The 25,477-nt window shown below is 43.3% G+C and overlaps 1 protein-coding gene across 1 annotated transcript; it reads left to right on the forward strand.

Annotated features, from left to right (window-relative positions):
• The first annotated feature begins 7,406 nt into the window (after positions 1 to 7,406).
• On the forward strand, positions 7,407 to 25,232 carry LOC115381325 (uncharacterized). The gene is made up of 8 exons (XM_030082606.1): positions 7,407 to 7,448; positions 7,652 to 7,717; positions 7,798 to 9,038; positions 10,198 to 10,315; positions 17,104 to 17,212; positions 18,694 to 18,787; positions 21,021 to 21,118; positions 25,222 to 25,232. Exons 3-8 carry the CDS (start codon positions 8,119 to 8,121, stop codon positions 25,230 to 25,232), a joined length of 1,350 nt encoding a protein of 449 aa, XP_029938466.1. The 5' UTR covers positions 7,407 to 7,448; positions 7,652 to 7,717; positions 7,798 to 8,118.
• Positions 25,233 to 25,477: the final 245 nt, after the last annotated feature.

The raw sequence follows: 25,477 nt of genomic DNA on the forward strand, positions 1-25,477 counted from the left end.
GAAGTAGGGTAAAACTACAACATAAAATACAGCACATACAGAATGTGACATAAAATGTATACAAAAGAAAGTTACAAGCTTAGCTCAAATAAAATACAATATGACTTATCTTCATGTTACAAATGCAGTATTTATGAGTTCCAAAGTCCATATCTGTAACTTAAAACTCACCGACGATGCCTTCAAAGCTACCTTGAAACACTGGAAGGTATTTGACATCTTTATATTTACTGGAAAGACTTATCAAAAGCTGAGCTTCATGCTTCTGGCTCACCGCAAACCCAAATCGCCCAAAGATGATGTCATCAACAGGAGACGATACACAAAAAGGGTGTTATGCCAACCTTGGCCAGTAGATGGCGACAAATGACTGAATAAACTTGAACAAATTCACAGCAGATATTTCTGACAATCACAACATAAACAGAACACTCCCCGTCTGATACCAGGGGTATCACTATTGTTTTCTTCCAAATAAATTGCAATCAACCCAGAAAACTTCAATGTTAATTTAGCCTCAGCAATTGTTAACGTTTCAACATACATGTACATCACTGATGCTTAACACTTATTTATCATGAGGAATGAGTAAGATCAGTTCATTCACAGGTCTGAGAAGTACTCTGGTTCCATCCTTTCCAGCGACTCTCAGCTGGACCTTGCGTACTCTTCCATCTTTGCTGGGGAACACTTCAGTGATGATGCCAAGAGGCCAGTCATTTCTTTTGCTTTGACTGTCTTTGAGAAGTACCAAACTGCCAACTGTGAGATTTGGTTGGTCGGACAACCATTTCCTGCGTGGCTGAAGTGTAGCCAGGTACTGCTTCCGCCACCTGTCCCAGAATGTGTTAGACAGGCTTTGAACTCTTCGCCATTGTTGCTTGTATAAGTCCTTGTTGTCAAATCCCCCAGCCGGAGGAGGACAAGGGCCTACCCTCTGAGTCAGCAGTGATGCAGGTGTGAGGATGAAAGGGTCGGATGGGTCAGTGGACACAGGCACAAGAGGGCGGTTGTTCACGATAGCAGTGACCTCTGCTAATAAGGTAATGAGCACTTCATGTGTAAGTTTGGAAGAGCCCATCTGCATGAACATCGAATCCAGGATACGGCGTGTGACACCAATCATCCTCTCCCAGGCACCTCCCATGTGCGAGGAATGCGGGGGATTAAAGGTCCAGGTGGTGCCTTGGTCCAGGAGAAATCTTCCTACTGCTCTTTCATCAGCAATGGAGGGAATTCCCAGCTCTTTAGAAGCTCCAATGAAATTTGTCCCTCTGTCAGAGCGCAGGTGTTTCACAGGTCCTCGGAGTGCTTGGAATCTCCGGAGTGCGTTGATCAGGCTTGAAGAATCCATGGACTCAATTACTTCGATGTGGATAGCTCTGACAGATAAGCAGGTGAAAAGAACTGCCCATCTCTTGCTTTCGGCGTGGCCTCCTCTTGTACGGCGTGCAGCCACAGACCAAGGACCGAACACGTCCATGCCAACATTAGTGAAGGGGGGTTCCGTGCTGAGTCTATCTGGTGGCAGGTCAGCCATTTTCTGAACTTCACATTTTCCCCTCTGTTTACGGCAGACAATGCATTCAAAGATTACTTTGTTGATACATCTCTTGCCGCCCAATATCCAGTATCCAGCAGATCTGACAGCACCCTCGGTGAAGTGGCGCCCTTGGTGTCGTGTCTGTTCATGGAAGTGACGCACAATGAGGGTAGTTACGTCGTGACGTCCAGGTAAGATCAGTGGTCTCTTTTAGTTAGGTCCTAAGTCAGCAGCTGCAAGACGTCCCCCGACTCTCAGGAGGCTTGTCGAGTCCAGAAACGGATCCAAAGACCAGAGTGGACTGCTCTTAGGAATCTCAGCGTTGCGTGAGAGACATTGAAGTTCGTTTCCAAAGGCTTCGTACTGGGCTGTTTTTATGATGACCATTGCGCTTTGGATTAGAACATCCACTGTTACAGAGTGGCAAACATGCCATTTCTGACACTGTCCATTGCTCTTATCACTTTTAAAACACTGGATGATGTGGATGAGGGTACCGATAGCCCTTACGAGTGAGCTCCAACGTGAGAAGCGGCTGAAACGTTGTGAGCTGAGATGGTTGTGCACCGTTGTGGACAAAGTGGTGACTTGTGGCCGGATTTCAGGATCCTGCTCTGGATGTAGGAGTTCGAACGTCTGCTCAGTAGGCAGCATGTTGTCAGGTTGACACAAGAACTCTGGCCCAGTAAACCACATAGTGTCTTTCAGGCGACCTGCTGGAACTGATCTGGTGGCGATGTCTGCCGGATTGTGCTGTGTGTGCACATACCTCCACTGTTGCGGTGTTGTACTTCGTCTGATGCGTAGAACGCGATTGCTTACGTAGACGTGGAATCTTCTTTTCTCGTTAAAGATGTACCCAAGTACAATCCTGCTGTCAGTGTAGAATGTAACTGCATCAAACTTGGTGTCCATTTCCGAGATGATAGCTTCTGCCAGATTCACTGCCATGACTGCGCCGCATAGCTCCAAACGAGGGATGGTGTGCTCTGGGCGAGGTGCGAGTCTGGTTTTACTTGAAATCAGTCCTGTGTGGTATTGTCCATCTGGTACTGCAGTTCTTAATTAAATAGGCAACTGCTGCAACTGCTCTTTCTGATGCATCTGAAAAGACACATAGCTCCACTCGCTTGGCTGTAGACAAGGACACGGGAGTGTAGGCTCGGGGAATTGTCAATTGTTCGAGTTCTTGAAGAGAATCTCTCCAACTTTCCCACGATTTCTCCTTTTCCGCGGGCAGTGGAGCATCCCAATCAGGAGAGACAGTGGTGAGTTCGCGAAGGAGTGCCTTTCCTTCAACTGTCACTGGAGAGACGAAACCGAGGGGATCGTACAAGCGGTTCACTGTTGAGAGGACTCCTCGTCGAGTGTATGGCTTTTTCTCATCTTCCACACGGTAAGTGAAACTATCTGACTCCAAATCCCAGTGTAAGCCGAGACTTCGTTGGACTGGTAAATCATCAGAAGCCAGATCCAAGTCTTTTAGTTCTGTGGCACGATCCTCGCAGGGGAAGGCCTCCATAACTTCTTTGTTGTTTGAGACCAGCTTCTGCAGTCGTAGATTTGAGCGAGCGAGCATTTTTTGAGCTCTTTTCAGCAGGCTGATGGCTTGTTCTGCTGAAGGGAGAGATTTCAGTCCATCGTCTACGTAAAAATCTCTACTCACGAACCGTTCTGCGTCTTCTCCATACTCGCTTTGACCTTCTTGAGCCGCACGCCTGAGACAGTAAGTAGCCACGGCAGGAGACGGGCTGTTTCCAAACACATGGACATTCATGCGATATTCCACAACCTCTTTGTCTGGGTCATTGTCTCTGAACCAAAGGAATCGGAGAAAGTTGCGGTCTTCAGGCTTGACTTTGAAGCAGTGGAACATCTGCTGTATGTCCACAGAGAAGGCTATTTGGTCTTTCCGGAAACGTAGGAGAACGCCAATAAGGCTGTTGTTGAGGTCCGGTCCCGTTAATAGCACTTGATTGAGCGACAGTCCTTTGTGTTGTGCACTGGAGTCAAAAACTACCCTGATCTGAGAGGGTTTCTTTGGATGGTAAACTCCAAAACACGGCAGGTACCAGTGTTCCTCCTCGGGTTTCAGTACTGGAGCTAACTCTGCATGTCCATTGAGGAATATCTTCTCCATGAATGTGACGAACTGATCTTTCATTTCTGGCTTTCTTTTGAACGAGCGCTGAAGTGAACTGAGACGTTCTTGGGCTTGAGCTCGATTGTCTGGCAGCTGGGGACGATGGGCTCGGAAGGGCAGAGGTGCGACCCAGCTGTTTTCCTTGTCCTTGTAGACCTCGTGGTCCATAATGCTCAGGAACTGCAGATCCTCCATAGACGGGGCTTCTGCATCATCATTCTTGGTTGTTTGGAACACGTCATTCTCCGAAGTATTGGTGTGACCGTGTCTGTGTGAGAGGGAGTTTGAATCAGTGTCACAGTATTTCTCCTTCACCATGTAGCTGTTCGAGCACGGCTGGAAAAGGGTTGGGCGTCCATTTTTGAGTACGTTGGTGTAGTAGGAGTGAACAACGGGAGGCTTATGTGCACTTCCAAGGCAAACTTCGCCCACGATTACCCAGCCCAGGTCTAGCTTCTGAGCGTAAGGGGCGTTGTGTGGGCCGTTAACCTGTTTCCGTACTTTGTGGACTCTGATGATGTCCCGACCTAGCAAGAGTAGGATGGGAGCCTGTGGATCGAGGTCGGGAATGTGCTTCGACAGGTGTTTCAAATGGGCGTGGCTGGAGGCAACCTCAGGTGTTGGGATTTCTGAACGATTGTTTGGAATTTCGTTGCATTCGACCAATGGTGGCAGAGTGAGTGCAACAGTACCATCGATGGCCTCCACCACAAAGTCACGAGCTTGCCGGCCTTTTGTCTCTATTGTACCTGCACATGTTTTCAGATAGTAGGGCAAGGGACAACCTGAGACGTTGAAAATGCTGAAGAACTCAGACCGCACAAGAGATCGGTTACTTTGGTTGTCCAATATGGCGTACATACGGACTGATGCCTCAGGGTTAGTGGCTGGATATACTTTCACGAGGCAAATCTTTGAACAGGACCGCCCTGGGACGTCTTTCCCACATACCTCAGTGCAGGAGGCTGAGACAGCGATCTCCCCGCCATCCTCTGGCGCAGGGTCCACTGAGCTGCTGGGTTTCACTGCTGGACCAGCGTGTAAGGCTGCTACGTGCGTGTTGCTTCCACACTCAGCGCATGTTATCTCTTCAGTGCAGTTCTTTGCCAAATGTAAAGCCTTGCAACACTTGTAGCACACTCCGTGTTTCTTTAGGAGCGACTTTCTTTCCTCTATTGGCTTGTCTCTAAATCCACGGCACTTGTAGAGAGGGTGGGGTTTGTTATGTAGCAGACAGTGTTTGGACGGGTCCTGTTTGACAGCAGATGGAGATTCGGAAGGCATAGGACATGTATGAGAAGACACTCCAGTCTTGAGAACAGCTACTGCCCTCTGGCCTTCAGACTTGAATATAGGCTTGTGTGGACCAAGCAGTTCATTGTTGGGAGATGCCAGTGAGAATCCCGGATCATTACGCATTCTTGCCTGCTGACATACAAAGTCCACAAAGAAGCTGAATGGGGGATAGGGAGCCTCGTGTTGTAGCTTGTAGTTGAAACCTTGAGTGAGCCACTTTTCTTGCAGGTAAAATGGCAGTTTCTGCACAATAGGATTTATTCCTCGGGGTGTGTCCATGTAGTTCAGTCCAAATAGATCTCCATCCTCCTTTGCAGCCTGTATTTCCATCAGTAAGTCCCCCAATTCTCGCAGCTTGCGGCCATCTTTATTTTGGACTTTGGGGAAGTTCTCTAGTCTTTCAAAGAGAGAGCTTTCGATCACCTCTGATGCGCCATAGCACTCATACAGTCGATCCCACACAGCTCTTAGTCCATGTTCTGGGTGGTTCACATAGACTGTCCTTATGCGCTTAGCATGTTCAGCTGAGTCTTTGCCTAACCACTTCACAAGGAGGTCAAGCTGCTCGCTAGCAGATAGGTTGAGGTCTCTGATGGAGTTCACAAAGGAGGCTCTCCACGCTCTGAAGGATTCGGGACGATCATTGAACTGCACAAGCCCAGTAGAGATGAGCTCGCGTCGGGCCATAAATCTGACGAGGTCTGACATGGCTCTGTTTTCATTAATCTGGGTGTACATAGGGCTTTGCTGCAGGTACGTGGCTGGGGCACTGGGAGCAAAACTGGAACTATGTACTGGCTTGTCAAATGCGGCGTCACTGTAGCCCTTTGGTATGAACATCTTCTCCGAGTGAGATTTCAAAGGCACGTGGTTAAGGCGATGTGGTTGTTGCACATGCTGTTCATTCTGTACCTGCAGATTTCGGGTTTGGTTGTCTCGAGCTACAGAATGGTACGAAGAAGCAGTGTGGGCACCTTCAGGAGTCTGGACATCCGGCTTGAATTCAGGAGCGTTCTCTGTGTGCTCTGCTGCGCTATTTTGGGACAGTTTTTCAACATATTCTTTAGTGCGTTTTTTAGAATCATCAATTGGAACATCAATATCACTGAATTCCTGATCAAATTCCTGTTCAAATTCCTGTTGTACTGCTGCCTCCAACACGTCTGCCCTGGCTGCTGTAGCTGCAGCACGTTTTTCAAGCCGAACTTTGTCCAGTGTTATTTCCACACGTTTTTTCTCCAGATCTAATTCTGCTTGTTTTAATTTCAGTTCATTCTCCTGTGTAGCGAATGCTACTTCGGTCCTTGCAACCTCTGCCTCAGCCCGTGCATTAGCAGCAGCTAACCTGCTTGAGTTTTTAGAGCTCTTGGATGAACTGGAGACACGAGATCTGGTTTTTACTGATCTTGGGTTAGAAGCCTTTTCTGCCTGCATCTTCACTTGATCACATAGTGCTTACTTGAGATGATTAAGTCGTGAGGTCCAGACGTTGTCCTCTTCCAGGTGTGAAGATTAGCCGGCCAGAAGACGTCGTTTTACTGTACTGTTCTCCCTCAACGCCTTGCCAAGGTAAACAGCAAGATAACTCCTCTTCAATAAACCATGTAGGCACTTGATTTGGTTCAAGTCTTTATGGTCCAGTGAAGTAGGGTAAAACTACAACATAAAATACAGCACATACAGAATGTGACATAAAATGTATACAAAAGAAAGTTACAAGCTTAGCTCAAATAAAATACAATATGACTTATCTTCATGTTACAAATGCAGTATTTATGAGTTCCAAAGTCCATATCTGTAACTTAAAACTCACCGACGATGCCTTCAAAGCTACCTTGAAACACTGGAAGGTATTTGACATCTTTATATTTACTGGAAAGACTTATCAAAAGCTGAGCTTCATGCTTCTGGCTCACCGCAAACCCAAATCGCCCAAAGATGATGTCATCAACAGGAGACGATACACAAAAAGGGTGTTATGCCAACCTTGGCCAGTAGATGGCGACAAATGACTGAATAAACTTGAACAAATTCACAGCAGATATTTCTGACAATCACAACATAAACAGAACATTAACATTTTGCCAAACTACAAAAGAAGCATTATTGTACAATTTCTATTTTGTGTTTTGGAACAGAATTGAAGGTGTCTGCCGAAATTCATGATCCTCCCAGAAATCATCCTGAAATAATTGAGGGTAAGTCAAATTCTCTCTCTCTCTCTCTCTCTCTCTCTCTCTCTCTCTCTCTCTCTCTCTCTCTCTCTCTCTCTCTCTCTCGCACGCACACACACACACACATTAATTATTTTTAAAGTTTTTTTTTTTATTTCCCCCTTTTAGTTTCTGATGATGATGATTTTGATGGACTACATTTTCACAAGTGGATCTATGTAAGCGATAATGTTTAATAACAACACCGAGACGGATCGTGTTCCAAACAATCTGATCCAGCTTTACGTGAGAGGTAACTCCATCTTGACAGAACGCGCTCCAGATTCATGAGAGGTCACATCCTGTTTCAGGGAGTGTATCGGTGGAGGCTTTTTTACTTCCGCTGTCTCACGTCGCTCACTTAAATGAGAACAGCGCCGCTTGCAGATGGGGGAATGTAATCTTTTTTTTTTAATCTGTTTTTTTTGTTGTTGTTGTATTTACTTTTTTCTCCAGCGGTCACCATTAAGTCAAAGTCAAACGCCGCGGTTGGACCTTTAGTCGCCAGAAGAGTGAAGAGAGGTAAGAGAATAATAATTGTTTTTCATTGGCTTATTTTTTTTTTTCTCTGAAAATAATGTATTTTATTTATTTTTCTCCAGCGGGCGAGTCTGACGCCGCGGTTGAACCCAGAAGAGGGATTAGAGGTATGTAATTTTTTTTTTCATCACAGAGTCGAGAGTCCAGCAAGATCATCCAGGGCTTTCGATTGTTCCCCAAGAAGCGTTCCCTGCTGCCGCCGCAGCTGCTGCCGTCGCCACGGCAACTTCAGCCGCTACCGTTCTGTGACCGACATCATCCATCAGCAAGAGGCGCGGGAGAAGAGAGATCTCTTAAAATACGTGTTGAAGAAGGTCTGTAAAAGGCTGCTGTAAAGTGTGTTTTTTTTTTTTTTTCCTTTTCTTCTCAATAAGGATTCAAACATGGAAAACTGGGATTTGGCCTCTTTGTTTGATTTGTGTCAGAGTGACATGATTCCTGTGCAGTTAGAACAAGCTGTACACGAACTTAACCATCTAACACCAGAGCCTCCGCTGCCTGTTTCTGTAGCATCAGACCCGACGACCAATGAAAATGTAAATGATTCAGATCCTTTTGATCAAATAAACCAAAGCTGTTTTGGCACAAATTATTTTCAGCCTTTGGAAAACGCTCTCCATCAAATCACCCAGCCACAGGCAAACGAATCATCAGAGTCTCCGATTATGACTCAAAATGTTGTCGATGAAAATGAATTAATACCCTCTCAGCAGGGAGGAGGAGGAGGAGGAAAGTTGATGTGTGAAGAGTTAAACTCTCCCTCCTTCTCCTCCTCCCCAGAAGTTGAAAACGATCAGGTCGATACACCGGCCCCCTCTTCCGACCCGGCCCCCTCTGCCCCCACCTCTCCCTCCTCCTCCTCCTCCTCCTCCTCCGTCTCCTCTGGGCCTTCATCAACCAGACCTGAAAATCACACTCCGACGATTGTAAGAGGAGATCGCTGCAACAATCGAGAAATTAGGCAGTTTTTAAACATTCCCCAACCTGACGCAGTACCCGATTACGCATCATTTTACTCAAACGTAATGGAAAACCTCCACGATCTGGCCGACCGAGTAATGTCGATGGTCCGCCGAGATGATGCGATTCAGGTGGAGCTGAGAGGTGAAAATGTTCGCAGTCACGTTAGCGCAGTTATAAATAAAGAGGACTCGGTCCTAACGACCTTTGAATCATTGCTCGATCGTCTGGTTCAGTCCAACATGGCAGTTATGCACGATCCCAGCTTGGAATTAATCATCCAGGTTGTGGAAAAGCCCACAGGAGGCGGTAAACGTAAGTTAGAAAAAACTCTAGACCAGGGGTGGGGAACCCTGGTCCTGGAGGGCCGCAAACCTGCATGTTTTCCATGTCTCCCTGCTTCAACACACCTGAATCAAATCAAGATTCATGGCCAAGTCCAGCAGAAAGCCAGATAACGGGCCTCATTGCAATCAGCTGTGTTGAAGCAGGGAGACATGGAAAACATGCAGGTTTGCGGCCCTCCAGGACCAGGGTTCCCCACCCCTGCTCTAGACTGTGAAATTCTTCACAAAAAAGCACGTCATTTGTTTGTAGTAAACAACAGAAAAGATCAGCTCTGCTTCGCCGTCAGTTTAGCTCACCTCCTCCAGCCTGATATCACAGAGTCAAGCCGTTCTACGAGGCAGAGGATTTCAGCGTCAGGTAGGTTTAAGTGATCAGACACCTGTCACTTTTAACGACATTCACAAATTTGAAACACTACTGAAACATAAAATCGTAGTGTTTTATACAAATGACGATGATCGAACCGTCTGTCAGTTTGAGACAAACGACCCCAAGCCCTCAGACACCCTGTCTGTGTTTTTTTCCACAACCATTATTATGGAATAAAAAGCGTAAAAGGATTTTTAGGTAGCAAATACTTTTGCAACTACTGCTTACAAAGGCTTCATTAAAGGTGCTGTAGGATTCCGCATCTCAGCCATCTTGCTTAGGGTTACCTAAGCAAGATGGCGATTTGACCCATCTAAGATGGCGATTTGAAACCCAGCACAGCCAATCCTGTCCTGTTTTCTCTGATATCACGCCCTTACGCAAGTTAAGCCCCTCCCACAAGAACGTGTGACGAACGCCCCTCGACCAATCACGGTTAGAGCCTCATGGGCTCTTCTGATTGGTCAAAGATACCTGGAGCTGTGGAGATTCCTTTTCAGCTCAGAACAGAGACAGATGGAAACGCTGCGCCCTCGCGGTAGAGCAGTTATGCTACACTCCTGAAGGATTATCAATGGATACTCTAACATTTAATGCAAAGAAAACACAGAAAAATTAACATTGACTAGCAGAATCCTGCCTACAGCACCTTTAATGCTCACACGCACAGATGAGAAAGCACATAGAGCCTATAACACCCGCTCTGGACTGCCACGCAACGCCGTGAAGCACTTTTTTTGATGGAGAAGAAGGAGGAGACTCCGTTTGTGTACCCTTTTCCACAGACTCGCGCTTCGGAGGCCTCGTTGGTGCATCCTCCTCTTCCACCAGCTCGCGCTTCAGAGGTCGACCGAGTATCAGCACCGGCTTGACGGGCTTCGCCTTCACAACATCCTCAACAGGGTTAGCTCGGACGTATCGAACCAACATGTGATACAGCACACCCCAGTCGCACCGAGGGAGGGTACAGGTCCCTGCTTTTCACCCTCAATCCGCTGATATAGGCAAAGCTCCCCCGTAGCATACTTGAACAGATAGCCCCATGTACCGTTCCGTCCGTACGGTTCAAGCGACCATTCTTGCTCCAGTGATTCTGAAGGACGGAGCTGGGTCCTAAGTACATGCATCACATGTTTCTTTGGTGCGTTCGGGATCGTCGGCATGTTTTCGTACACCGCAACCGGTGTGTCGCAGATGATTGGTAGGTGAATCACTCTCTCCTGAGCCATTTTTTTTCATTTCTTTCCAAAAATCACTAGTAGTAGTAGTAGTAGTAGCAGTAGTGCATTTTGTGGAGCCTATAAATCTATAGGGAGGGTGGAGGAGAGGCCTCTGGACTGCTGGAGGGAGGGGCGAGCGGACATCCTGGCGGAGGCGGAACTTAATGTTTTCCATACTTTCCCAAGGAAGGGGGGGGTCATCTGGGTTGGGGGGGCGGGTTCAGTCAGAGGTCAACCTGTCAGTTTGACGAAAGGGATAGTATCACGTCTCTCTGGGACTTGTTGTGAGGTGGAAGTAACAAGGAGCATGCAGCCCACTGTCAGCGTATAAATACACATTTTTTTGATCAGAAATAAACAACAGCTAAGAACCATATTGTTGTAATCACTTCCAGATGATCACAGAACAGCATCTTGATTCCATGGAGATCGGAGAAGCTCCAGCTGTCTTCTCTGGTGGCAGATCGTGTTCGAGCTGCTCTTAAAAAAAAAAAAATCCAAAACAGGTATGTTAGAAATCCATCAGGAGGTAATTATTAGCTCCAACACAGCCCCAGTCACTACACAATGTGAGAGGTGTGCACACATATTTCAATTAAAGGCAATAATAAGTTGAAAAAGACTGCATGGAACCTTCAAACGTGACTAAAAAGGAGTATATAAACATAATGTCTTTTCAGAATAGTAAAAGCATCCCAGAAGCAAATACAGGGTCATTTTTAATCAGCAACATGATGAAGGAAAAGCAAGAGAAAAAAAATCAGTTTCAGACCAAGCATAATGATCCTATGATAAAAAAAAAAAAAGATATATTAAAGATGAACATAACAGAATATGTTCCTCTGAGCAAGATATTTGAGAAAGCAGTTGAGTTGTCTCAGAATTTAGGACATAGGACCAGGAAATAAATGTTTCGCTCTCGTTTTTTCGCCACTCTGCGCAGATACGCCAGCAGCGTCACCTTGGCAATGGGAAACGCCAGTGTTTTTCAGACTAAAGAAAGAACATTTCACTCAATGAATTAAAAAAAGAACATTCAATGTTGAAAATAAAAAGGACCATTCAGTTACGAAGAGAATACGATAAAAGCTCAATTTGTTTTATTTTTTATTTGCTGGTAACAGCTTGACCAATCAGACACGTCGCTGATAAACACGAGGATTATGGGTATTGTAGTGCCTGTCCGTGATACGACATTGAAAATAAAGCGTGCTTTGTTAAAGTTGATATTTCACGGGGCTTTTTGACTCAGCAGAAGCACATACACAGTCTGCCTTGGATGGTTGCACTCTTATGGCTAATAATCACATCTTTCTTCAGAATATCGATTAGTCTGCATTTGCACTTCCGGGATCTATGAAACCACACCCACAGCGTGACGTCTTTGAACCTGAGAATGCGTGTTCCCACCTCGACACGGATTCTAATGGACTTTCAGTGGAGACTGTTTGCGTGGTGACCACACGCAATTTCAGCATAATGCGCGACAGGAGCAGCAATCTGGGACTGAGAATGCTGCTCATCTGACGCATTTCTGTGAGATCAGGTTGTGTGTGGTGGGGAAAAATTTGGGACTTTTTATTCCATGTTTTTATGTAGTTTGAGGCTGGGTGTACTGTAATAGTCAGGAATTAGTGGAAAGCACACAAGCGTTTATTTTCAGTATCACACTGATATTCTTTCTTACTTCGTATTAATCTAAAATAAAAATAAAACAACTTTCACAAAAAGTAAATCAATGTCTTGAGAATTCAAATGTTCACATACGTCTCAAAAGTAAAGCAAAGTGTCCTTTTCCTTTTGTAAAATGAATCAAACCAAACCCTCATACTGTTCTTTGGTAAACAAATGGCAAGACATCAGTCATTAAGGTGCAACAGAAAAAAAAAGTCTATGAAGAGCCCCTCTTTTTAAATACACACACTTAACATGAGCCATTCTGCAGTTTGACCCAAAGGCCAGGCTGGAGACGACCTCGAGGGAAACCCTGGCTCACCCTGGCTCGCCGTCGTTGCGGGCGACCTCCAACAACACGGAGTTGCTGTGGAGGATGCAGAGCAGCTGGCACAAGATCACCAGCACTGGAAAAACCTGGTTCATCTGGTCGGCTCAACGCACCGGGACGGGATACCCTGACCCTCGCTGGAGCACGAAGAAGAGAAGAAGAAGATTTCAGACCATGAATTGCCAGAAATACCTGTGCCTGCTTCAGTGCTTCAGTAATCAGATTATTTTCACTTTTTTTTAAGAGTAACAGAGTTTGAAATGTGTTTTAACAATTATTGCTCTCGATTTACATTTATTGTTGTTTTGTTGAGTATTTGTGAATTTTTTTCTCAGGTGGTTATTTTTTTATTTTTCATTATTTTATTGATTTTTTTTCTTCTGAAAAGGTCTTCCTGCACTCAGCTGTGTGGGTCAGTACTGGGGGGTGGAGTCACAGAAGCCCAGGAGGTACAAACAAGGTAGAGGACAGTTGAGGGACAACATGCTGCTGTGAAAATGTCATTTTGTTCTGTACATTTCGTCAGTGACGTTTAATCTTTCCATGCATATTGTTTACTGTCATATCCTGTCATGTTGTCAAGCTGTTTTGACTTGTGTAAGTTTTGTGAAACCTTGTAAATTGTGAAACCTTTGACTGTATGCTTTCATGTCGAGAGAATTTTGGACCAGGTCCAGATGGAAAACCACTATTATAATATTTTCACTTAAAGTTCCATGGGACACTGTGAGAAGGACACACTGCCTTGACTTGAGTTGATAAACTGGGTTGAGTGAAGCCATGGTGGAGAAGGTTGGAGTTCAGTGAGAGTGTTAGCCTTACTCCCAGTCAGCTGACTTGTCTGTATCCTTTGCAATCCTAAGATAAAACCTTGTGCAACATCAACATCTTGACTCCTCATCTTTGGCTCTGTCTCACCAAAAAGTCTCCAACACTTGAAATCAACAGGTAGATAAAAGTAAAGTGTGTGTTTGTGTGTACATGGATTTGTGTGTGTGTGTGTGTGTGTGTGTGTGTGTGTGTGTGTGTGTGTGTGTGTATCAATTTATGTTCTAGTCTTTCACACAGTGTACCTGCTGACTGCATGAATTTGCTACTTCAGCACCATGGACAGCACTTCTGCTCAGTACACAAGTGTATATGAGTGTGTGCACATGTATGTATGTGTGCACGTCTTTTTTCACACAATGTTTGTCTTTTTAAATAAGACTTTTATGTTGTCTGCAGCAAACTAAATTGCGCTTCCAGGGACAAATGAATGAGGTGAAGAGGTCTGAAGTCTGATGTACCTGGTAAAACTGTCCTGAGGAAAGGCTTCAGCACCATGGACAGCGTCATGTTCTCCTCTCAGTTCATGAAGGTTTTAGACTCACTTGGTTCAACATGATGCTTTGCTGTAGCTTATAAAGTCATTCAAAACAGCTCAACTTTAATCAGTTGTGGTAAAATACTGAAAAGGACAGTGTGATTTTACTTGTATATATTTTGCTAAAATCTGAAGTACAGAAGTATCTAGTTTTTCACATTTGCTCCTCAGTTTTTCATACTGGACATTTTCTTTCAGTCGAGTCTGTTCACAATATAGTTTTTCTGCTGAAGGAAATTAATGTAGTATTTCTTGCACAGCTGGTTATTCGTCGTCTGAAGGAACATGTCATTATGATTAGCAGGTTTTTTTCCTCCATTGATGTGTCAAAATGACATCAGTCACTACTTTCTTGGACATTACAGGATTTTCCAGGACAGCCATATGGCACTGACTGTGGCATCTTCCTGGTTGATGGTGGCTGACAGATTTTGTCTGGTTCAAATGACCTGTGTGTGTTGATGATGTTATTCATGTTTTTTTTCCTAGTCTGCCCGTGACACCATGTCCTATTTTTTTCTCTTTAGTCCTTATTTGATCCATGGAACAGTGTTAGCCCACTGGACAGAAGCAGAAAAAGTCCAGCTGTGAGATGAAGTGGCTCCACCATGAATTCTCTGAATTGGTCTCATACTGTGTGTCATGATAGAACATGCTGTTTCTGAAACATTTGATTTAAAGCCACACCTCCTGCTGTCTTCCAGTCAGCAGGCTAAACTGGTGAAAACCGATCATTCTTGATGTCAGTATAGATTTCTTAAAGAACTGGTCCTGATGGTATCCTGATTGTGTTGAATGTTGAAACTGATCATTTTAATGATATAAATATGAAGAGCAGCACACTAATGTCTCTTCCAGACTGGACGTCACTCCACAACAGTGAAAAAGGACAGCTTGTTTTGTCCAGTCCCGATCAGAACCAGTTCTGGACCTGGGAGAGGAGGAACAGGCTGAAGCTGCTCTGCAGGACCAGGTCTGGTGTTCAGAACCAGTTCTGGACCTGGGAGAGGAGGAACAGGCTGAAGCTGCTCTGCAGGACCAGGTCTGGGGTTCAGATACACCATCACAGCTGCTGAATCCCAGTCACAGTCTGAACTGGGATTGTTTTGGTTCCAGTGGATCAAACAACATAAACATGTGACCAGGAACACAGGAAGAGACGCAACATTCACATCTGTGGAGGCATTATTGAGGCAGAACTATTTGTCAGTGTGTTTGAAGTGCTGTATTAATGTATCTTAATCTATATGAATGAAAACTGTGGACAAACCCTGTAGAACAATAGGTCACAACATTCCCTGAGACACAGTAGGGAACCAATGATGTAGAGGAACAACAGAACCCCCCTGCACCTCCAGGCTGGGCGCTTTAACACAACCAAGAAGAAGAAAGGTTCCTCCTCCTGCTGCAGCTCTGGTTCCTCTCTTGCTGATCCTTCACTGCAGGCGCTGTGAAGGTTCTGGGTTCTCCAGGCTGCTTCCTCCTGATCCCTTCCACCCTTTAACACACATCACAATCTGAATGATTCTCCACATTTTCAAATGAAAGGACAGATGTTCTCCACTCTGGTGACACTCATGGAACAATAATGGAACAGTCCTGCAGGAACTTTGTCTCTTGGTTCTACTTTCAGTCTCTTTCTTATGGAGTGAAATTAATGCCAAAACCTCTCCAACACAAAAAACGTGTTTTATTCACAGCCGATGATTCACACACAAACTCAGTGTGTTTTGCAAAAGCAAAATGTCATTCACAACTAATGCACTTAGGTTTGTCCATCAAAAAAACGTTCCACAAATTAAAAAAATATATACCTGCACGTACATTAAAACATTCTTTAAGTGCAAAATAAAATCTTTCAAGATTAATTTTTTTTCCCGAGTACAAAAAACAATTCTGCGGGTTGGAGAAAAAAATCTGCAGGTTGGAGAAAAAATTCCGCGGGTTGGAGAAACTTTTCTGCGGGTTGGAGAAACTTTTCTGCGGGTTGGAGAAACAGTTCCGCGGGTTGCAGAAACAATTCTGCAAGTAGGAGAAACTATTGGCTCCCCAGCGTCACGTGGCTTTTGGCAGTCATTTTGCACCTTCCTGATCCGCATCCGCAGCACTTAGGATTTATTCACAACTGTCAGTTCTGCTGTGTAATTTGCATGCCACAACAGCAGGTGGCGCTGTTGATGCCGTTTAAGGCATAGCACCGTGCACCACCGAGTATGGCCAGGACCAGAACGAGTCGCCTCAGTTCAACGCGCCATGAGCAACCAACAGGTGAGTTTGTGGTCATTGTTGATGAAAATTGAACTATCTTCCGTGGGTACATGTCATTTTTGTCACTGCTGGAGCTAACCCATCGAGCTAACTTAACCACAGATTTTGTTTCTCACTAAATACGTCTTGTTGGTGGTGGCAGTCACTTCAACTGCAGTCACTTCAGTCAAACTGGGTCAGTTAGCCAGCTTCGCTTCACTCGGCTCGATATATTATATTGGATGGAGCGGTTTCCCCACGAACTTGTCCCGAAGTGGCGGTGACTTGCTGCGATGGCTTGATGACTAGGAAGCAAATACATAGCACCCTGTTAGGCATCTGCATGTCCCTCTCCTACATACAACTGCACAGTACAATATTGCCAAATTACAGGACAGGGGAGACGCCAGCGAGTTTGGGCCTCATGGGGGCCTCATGGGCCCCGTCATCTCCAGTCTGGGGGGGGGAGAGGGCCGGTGCGGTGCGGTGCGGTGCTCACGTGTCTGGATGTATGCAAACACGCCAGCGTGCGTCCCTCCTGTGCACTGGGCCCTGACTTGGGCCTTTCTGGGCCCCTATTAATGACGGGCCCCTAGAATCCTTACCCCGCCTTTTTCGGCGCCCCTGTGTGTGGACACACTAACATGCAGACTCTTTCCTCTGGATATTTGAAAGTTTTGAATGATCTTTTTTAGGTTCCAAGTTAGTGCACTTTTCTGTAAACTGGCTTAATGCTCTTTGTTGATAAATATTCTAATTTCTTTATTCTTGTTTGTGTGCATGTGTTTGCAGAAACCAGACTATTCAAATATAGAGAAAGCAGCACAGAATTTGCTGTGTCTGTTATCATCAGTCCACGAGAAGGTTGAGGTTCCCGGCCAGAGCCATGGCCAACATTCCAGCCAGGGATCTTGTCAGCCAACTGTACCAAGACCACCCAGTGTGCAACAGGAGATGTCAAGGTAAGAAAAAGTGTGATGTGTCAACAATATAAAAACATTGTTTCCATGTTTTGTATGACATGCCTTTCAATTTCCTTTGCAGGTCTTTTCCTGCTCTGTTTCAAAGACAACAGAAATCTGGGAAACGGCGATTTCCATCACCCTTTAAAATGATTTCAAAAGAGTCTACAAAGACCATAAACATTCAGTTTTATCTTCTCCCTAAACCAATGTCCCGAACCCCACAAGGATCTCAAGAGCTATGTCTGCTCATGGCAGGCTTAGGGAAACGTCAGATTGCATTGCCTGAAAACAGCAACCATGCAGAGGTACATTGACAAAATTCTGAACTAAAGATGGAATTTTGAGTGATAATTTCTTGTTATGAATTTCTCATAGTTGTTTTTATATTCCCTTTATAAGATTTCAGATATGCTTCAGCATGAATTTCCCAAGCTGGAGGCTTTGTCCGGTGGATGGCTTTTGTACAAGTCAACTGGTAAGAGGAACCAAAACCTCTGAGTTGCATGATTAATAAATAGAGGCACATTAGTTACGTAATAAGTAGAAGTTAAATAGGTAATTGATTAAGAGTATAATGACCAAAAATGTATTGTTTTGTAATGAAGTATATTTAATAGCAATTGGTATATTGCTCTCCAAACCTGAATTATGAAATTGTCATACAAAGCAAACTAACATTAAAAGTTTTCAGACTATTAATTCACTCAATAACTCTCCGGGCTAGAAAACCTTCCCTTACTTTAACCTTGTTAATTTGATTTCTTTCCCTCTGTCCAAAATGATGAAGGTGGAAATGGCCAGAGAAAGCTCATATTGGTGCCACCTGAGTCTGAAGGATACAACTCAAAATTGCTGAAGACTGCATCCAACTGTGGAAGAAACACAATTTTCATCATTCCAATACAAGATGAAATAGACACTACACCACTTCCTGTTGATGCCCCTGAGTTCAGCAAAATGCCCAAGTCACAATGCAAGACCTGCGGCGAAATATTGCCATTACAAGTACTGGCTCTGCATGTGGAAGGCTGCAGGAAATCTTCAGCTGAGGAAGCAAGTTTTTGCTTAACATGATATTATACAGAGCTAATAGCCCTTGTTCTTGAAATCTTTTTAATTTACAGTGATTGCATATCAATACAATTATTATCTCACTACAACAGTGATGTCATTGATATTGTTAACGTTTAACCTGGTCCACTTGACAGGAAAGTGATGAAATCTCTGATGAGAAACACAATCAGGATGTTTCATTTGTATCCCGTGTACAGAACAGTAAGTATAAGCACATTGTTGTCACACTGTCAAAAGAGTAACTTTACATTTCTAATGTAAAATAATGTTAAAATTTTATGGTAGATTCGTAATTGCTATTGTGGGCTTGATTGCTGATTTTCTTTTTCTTTTCCCTCATCCTGGTTGTGTGTCTGAGGATCTGAGGTAACATTATCTGATTACTGTATTTGTCTATTCTTCAGCTTCCACAGTGGCTGCAGAGAGCATGTGTCCCATTTGTGAAGTTGTGTACCCTGCGGACATCATTGAGATGCATGCCAGCACCTGCAATGACAGGTATGTTGTTGTCTTTGTTTTGCATAACAAATTTTTGATAACAAATGTCCTGTGATGTTTTATAAATAATAAAGTGAAAATTTCTCCATCCCTTACCATGTAATCTTAGGTAGGATATATTTGCACAACTTAGAAGGTCTAGGTATTCCTTGACCATATTCTGAGATTACAGAAGGCTAAAGACAGACGTTACGTCTTTCAGGCCATTCCCTGTGGAGGAGGACTCGTTTGACAGCAGTGGAGTGGATTTAAATGCAGGGGAAGGATCATCTGGAATATCTTCACCAATCGCATCTTTGCAGAGTCAGCAAACAAGTTCTTCAGGACCGTCTACCAACACAACCGAGGGTTTGCCATGTGTTTGTTTAACCCTCTTGTGGTCCATGTTAGTATGTTTGATTGATGGATTTTTCTGCATTAAAGTCTTTTCTTCATTTATAGATTGGAAGACCACAGAAGACCCGGCAAGGGCTGCTCAGTTGTACAGGGAGAAAATACTCGACATTCATGCATCAGGGAAGCCACTGCATTTGCATGTGGACCTCAGAGGCAGCGAGTTAGACCAAGAAATGGCTTTAATTGCTTTTTACAAAGCACGCAGTGTGGAGTGGGCAAATTCTCTGCAATGCAGACTTGAAGGTTCATCTTTTTTCTGTCTTTGTTATACAATTTATGTGCAGTCTTATTTTTTCTTTTTGTTTTTGCAATACTATTAATCTGGAATCTTTACACATCTTATAATTATTAGGTGATCCTGCAATTGGGGAAGGAGTAAACCGCTTCCTGTTCTCCAGAATCATGGACAAGCTGAAAGATGGTTTTAAGATTAACTTAGGTAGTCTTCAGTTTACCTACTATTATGTGATATGTGTTTTAGCTGCAATATTCTACGTAATTTCTCCAATTAATGTGTGTTTAAAGGCCTTGTGAAATGGAAGTTCAAGCCTATGCTGTGACAAACAGAATTTCAAAGTGAAATAGAATCAAACTAGATTGAATTAACTTTTGTAAATGCCCCTATGCTCAGTTAGCTGTCATCAGAGATTTGAGAATGCTCTGCATAAAAAACAGGAATGTTAAGGGATCCCTATGTTAAAAATATATTCTAATACGGTTTATTGGACATATAAGTGATTATATGAATAGCCAAATGAACAATTAACACAGGGATGCTAGATGCTTACAATGACGTACATTTTTTTTCTGAGAGTTCTTTTTCACTTCATGAGGCACTTAGAATGTATTGAGCATTATACCGACTGTATGTTTTGATTGTTCCTTTATTTTTATACAATTACAGAATCATGGATTTTTTTTTAGTTCATTATTGGTTGACGATTTTTTTCTCTTTTCACAGGAAATTCTGGAAACACTAGGCTGTTTGATGGAGAGCCAGACCATCTTGTACCTTCATCATCTGCATTTCTTGTTGAGAGTGACCTGTTTCTGATGGCAGGCCGCATGATTGGTCATTGCTTTTTGCATGGAGGTCCTGCACTGACAGGCCTAAGCCCTCCGATTGTTCACATCCTGTGTGGGGGCACAGCAGAAACTGCCATCATCGATATCAATGATTGTCCAGACATTGATCTACGGGAGAAAATTACACTAGTATGTATTCAGTAAAACTGAATTAGGTGACATATTTTTACATGTAATAACACGCACACACACTCAGCAATCGTTTTGATTGAGATTAAGTGTTAATTGTGTTTTGTCTAAAAGGTCAAAGGGAGTTCTGAACTCTCAGCTGATGAAAAGGAGAGTCTTGACAGCTTATGTCTCGCATGGGACCTTCCTTTGATGACAGAAAACAACCGAAGATGGCTCTTTGAAAGGCTTCTACATCATGCAGTATTTATTTAATGTTTAAATTATTAACAGTCATTCATATATATGTTAAACCAGTATAACAAAACAAAAAAATCTTGATGTATTTTTTCACTAGGCCATTGGACGCTTCATGAGGCAGATAAAGCAAATAAGAAAGGGGCTCAAAGAAACCATGTTGTGGCCACTCATCAGTGAACGTCCAGATGTAGCTCCTGTACTTTTCCCTCGAGAGTCTGGTGCTGTGTTGACCCCAGAGGTAAACAGTTCTGTTAAAAAAAACTGCTAACCATTTCTGAAATTGATTGTTGAATCAACACTCCAGGACTATTGCTTATTCCAGATGGTTTACGTTTTCTATGATTTGTTTGTCTTGTGTTAAGCGCATTCTGGAATGCATCAGCTGGCCTACAATGACAGATGAAGATGCCGACGATGATGAATGCTCTTTGACGGACAAGAACCGCATCACAGGTTACCTTCGCCAGTTCATTGAAAATGGTATACTTCAGTTTCTATTCCACTATAGCTTTTTCTAATCCAAATAAATTCCGTCACATTTTATTTTCCCAACCTCAAAAAAAGATATTTTACACTGTTAAAAAACAATGACTACGCCATATATGGGTCAGTGTACATTCTCCAGATAAATGTAAAAGATTTGCTCTAAAGTTTGTTTTGATAATTATTCATAAAATTGATGTAGATGAAATCTGGAGTCTGAATCTGCTATATAGTCAATACATATCTAATAAAGCAGGGGTTTTCAAAGTGTGGAATAGCGAGCCCCTCCATAGGATACTCTGCCGTCTGAGCGGGGGGAGCGGCCGGTACAGTGCTCACCCGTTCGGGGGGGGGGGGGGGGGGGGGGGGGGGGGGGCGTGTGCAGGTGCAGGTGCATGCATGGGTACAGCAGCCGCGCATAGACACGCTGTTTGGCTGCTATGGAAGCAGGCGTGTAAGAGGCGCCCGCTCGCTCTTGCTCTCTTTCTCTGTTGTTTCTTCCCCCCCCCCCCCCGCGAAGCCCTTTAGCGCCCCCAGGGGAGGTGCGCCTCACACTTTGAAAACCGCTGTAGTGAAGTATTTGGTTGGCATTCCTATCAAAAATTGTGTGACAAACCATTGGCTATTTCTTATTATTTAACAAGAGGATTTTCCATGTCTATGACAATTTATGTGTATTCACATTTTGTAGCATCCAGTGATGAACTGAAGGCGCTCGTGAGGTTCTGGGTTGGATGGGAGAAACCGACGACTACCCTCACAGTGTGTGTGACGGAATGTTGCCTACCAAAATCTTCTACATGCTTTGAGACTCTCCGTCTTCCTGCCCGCTACAAGGACTTCTCTACATTTAAGGAAGAATTGGTTGCCTGCATTCAGACATCTGAAACTGGATTTGGATTGGTGTAATGGCCATGCTTGTAGCTTTTGTGTAAGGCAGTTATCATCAATGTTTTTGCTCAGTGTTGGATATGCAATCAAGGCCATCCTGCCTCACTCATGTTCACAAACCAAAAAGGGGTGAGGCAGTGGGTCATGTGTTCAGAGGCCTACTGTTTTACAAACACCTTGTTTTAACAAAGTTATGCCAACACGACTGTGCTATTTTGTTTTTTTGTTCTGGTTTTAGTGGGGGGGGGGGGGGGGGGAAGAATACAGAAAAGGGAATTTTCATTACCAATGGTTGAGGGGAAAAATTGTCAGCCCTCTGGAAATAAAAAAAAAAAATATTAAGAGAAAAGAATACACCAAAGGACATGTTCAATACAAAAGGTTGGGAAAAACAATTGTCAGCCCTCTGGAAATAAAACATTCTTGAAGCAATCAAATGTGTCATGTTTATTGTTCAAACTTTGAAATAACAGGCCATCAAGCTTTTCTGATTTTATTATGTTTTAGCAGTGGATAAACTTGTAGTTGTACAACTGTATTGATGAATTAGTTCTTGTATAAAGTAATGAACAGGTCTTCTTAAGTAAATGTCTATTACAGCAATTATGAAACTGGTACGTGGTCACTAATTTGGGTTTATAAACAGCTTACAGATTATAAATACAGATTAGTTTTGTCGTCGTCAATGTACAAATTTACATTCCTTTAAATGTGGCCTTGGACTCAGGACAGTGGCTTCGTTACTGGAAACGGGCTTCAAGGGGAACTGAACATCGGTGGCTTTGAGTATCGTGTTCTACTGCAGGATGTCCTGCTGTGACTGGTTGTGGTCAAAAGGCCTCCTTCCATACAGACACTGGAAAGAGTAAGCCTTACTGTAAGCCCAGTAGGTGCTGGACATACTGGACAGTAGCTAGGTAGATGTCTGCGCCATGTGACTCTGATTGTCCCAGGGGATTTATGGCTGCCGTCAGAGCAGCCATTTGTTCAGCACTCAGTACATTTCCCATCTCAGGAACACTGACTCCATGGTTTTCTTCACCAGGCATTCCACTGTCTTCCCAGTCCAAATGTGGTAGATACAATCCCTGAAAAGCAGACAAGTGTTTATGTATGATCAAGGATCCCTAAACTTAGACAAAATACATGATAAGAATGCATATAGCAACAGTGATGTGCAGCAAGAATCTGCAGTTGTGGGCCATAACAGCATCATTACAAGTTTTGCACATCACTACATTTCATATGTACAATGTGTTTACACCAGTGGAACTCACTGAATGTATGCACATTAATGAATAATAAAAGCACCATGAACTAAATTGAAGCTCATACTAAGAAAGCCTGGTTATGTTGGACATAGCTTCATAGCACATCCCTATGTTCATAAGTGCTTTTCTAGACTAACAACACAGCACAGACATTTGACTTCTACCTCTTTATTTTCAGGTTCTGCCATGGCATGCTGTATGTTCCCCATCTCCCACAGCTGATTCGGTGTTAGGTTGCCCTCGGTTCTGAGTGGGTGGTTATCCCAGCCATGACTGAAGATATCCAGACTACCTTGTAGTCTTGGCAGAAATGCATAATGACAACTGAAGAGGTGTGCAATGTTTGATAAGTCAAGCAAACTATCTTCCTCCAGTGAGTGCAGCACACTGTAGTAAATACTGGTCACAGCACACCATACGTCTCTCCAGAGTCGCTCAATTCTGTTGAAAGAGTTTGAGTTAGATGAGATAGAGATTAAATTACATATGATTAGACATAGTTTTACATAAATTCATGCATAACTTTTTTCAATTACTTCATTTAACCAGTGACATTACCAAAAGGTCTCAAAAGGAAAATATTCATCAGTACCAAACTTTTTTTTTTTTTATTTCAGGTGGAGGAGAGTGACAAAAGCTTGCCTTGCCTTTGATTGTGCACACTCTTCCCAGCAATGAAACTGGACCTTCCTGTTCCCTTGACAGAGAACATTAGCCGTGCAATGTCAACATTCTCGACTCCATGATCTCCTCTTACCCTCAAACAGACAAACAAACATTTTGTGCATTTACTATTTATGGAAATCAAAATAATTTAAACTTTGTATCAACATTTCATTTAAATACACTTGCTTCATAGATGCAGTGAGTTGTTTTATGTAGAAAATCAAATACATTTTAAAAATCAAAGTGTCTACCTTCGGACAGTGAGAGCTGTAGTCCCTTAGTCAACTGGTAGATACATTCTGACGGTATTTACCAAATCTCTCATTCTCTAATCAATATGTTTCACCACATAATTATTGTAATGTTAATTTCAGTTAAGTGATGATGGGAGTGTGCTCTGTCTTTAGAACACATAAGTCTGTCTGTTTTGATTGATGCTAAGTGTAAAATAATTTGGTTAAAGAATGTAGTACTACATAAAATAATACTGAATTTAAGATGACAAGACTACTCGACCACAATTTGTTTTACATGTGAAGTAAATGATCTTAATTTATGCAAGACATAAGGTCAAAACTAGTTAGCAGTATTGTTTCTGCTGTAAGCCAACAAAAAGCTTAATTTTAATTGACAAATCAGTAGCACCTACTCTGCTGATATTTTGTACATTCTTACATGCAAGGAATACAAGATTGCATATTGTGGTGAAGTAGCCCAGGCAAGTAATGAACCTATGAGGCTCTATTAATTACCGTGATGGAAATCCGTATTTGTCCACAGATTGTAGGAAGAAGGACAGTGCAGTTGAGGACCGATTGTTGTTTGCTGCACCGAGGTACATGATCTGTAGAGAAAAATAACAGGGGTCTAAATCTTCATTTTCATGTGGTCCTCTAAGATTTTGGTTTTCCATGAATCTTACCTTTCTTGAAAAGCCGTCAACGGCACCGAAAATGACAATGTTGTACCTGATTAGACAAAACAAAAAGAGACACAATCGTACAGCCTCCAATAAATGTAAATGAAATCAACTTCATTTATATGGCATCAAATCAAAGCATAAGTGATTTTCTGACCGTTTTCACACACAGCTGGTCAAAACAATGTTCTTAAACTCAGTAACAAGTACCAATAAGCCCCCTCAGTGGACTGATGGCCCCTCACTTCAAGTCCCCCCCACCCTCCTCCTGCGTAAACTCTGCTCCATGTGACCTCCACCTTTTGATCTTTATGTTGTCTGTTTTTCTTTTTGTCTGTGTTGTCTGGTTACAGGACAAGCTTGAACATGCATTTATTAATCCCCTTGGAGGTATTTGATCATTATTCCCATAATGCCCATCCTTTTTTAAGTATTTCAGTTGACTTTCATTCTCAAGAGACATGAGTTTTCAATCACAGTGTGGAACCACTTTTCATAGTTTTTTCTGGGAGACTGCAAAATATAGAATTTTGAGGTAGGCCTGACAATGCTGGAAAGTTTTTTAACTTTTAAAGAATGTTAAGGGGGCCAAACCCACAGCCAAATGCA

Source organism: Salarias fasciatus, chromosome 23 (genome assembly GCF_902148845.1).
Source record: "Salarias fasciatus chromosome 23, fSalaFa1.1, whole genome shotgun sequence".
In the NCBI taxonomy this organism is placed as follows: Eukaryota; Metazoa; Chordata; class Actinopteri; order Blenniiformes; family Blenniidae; genus Salarias; species Salarias fasciatus.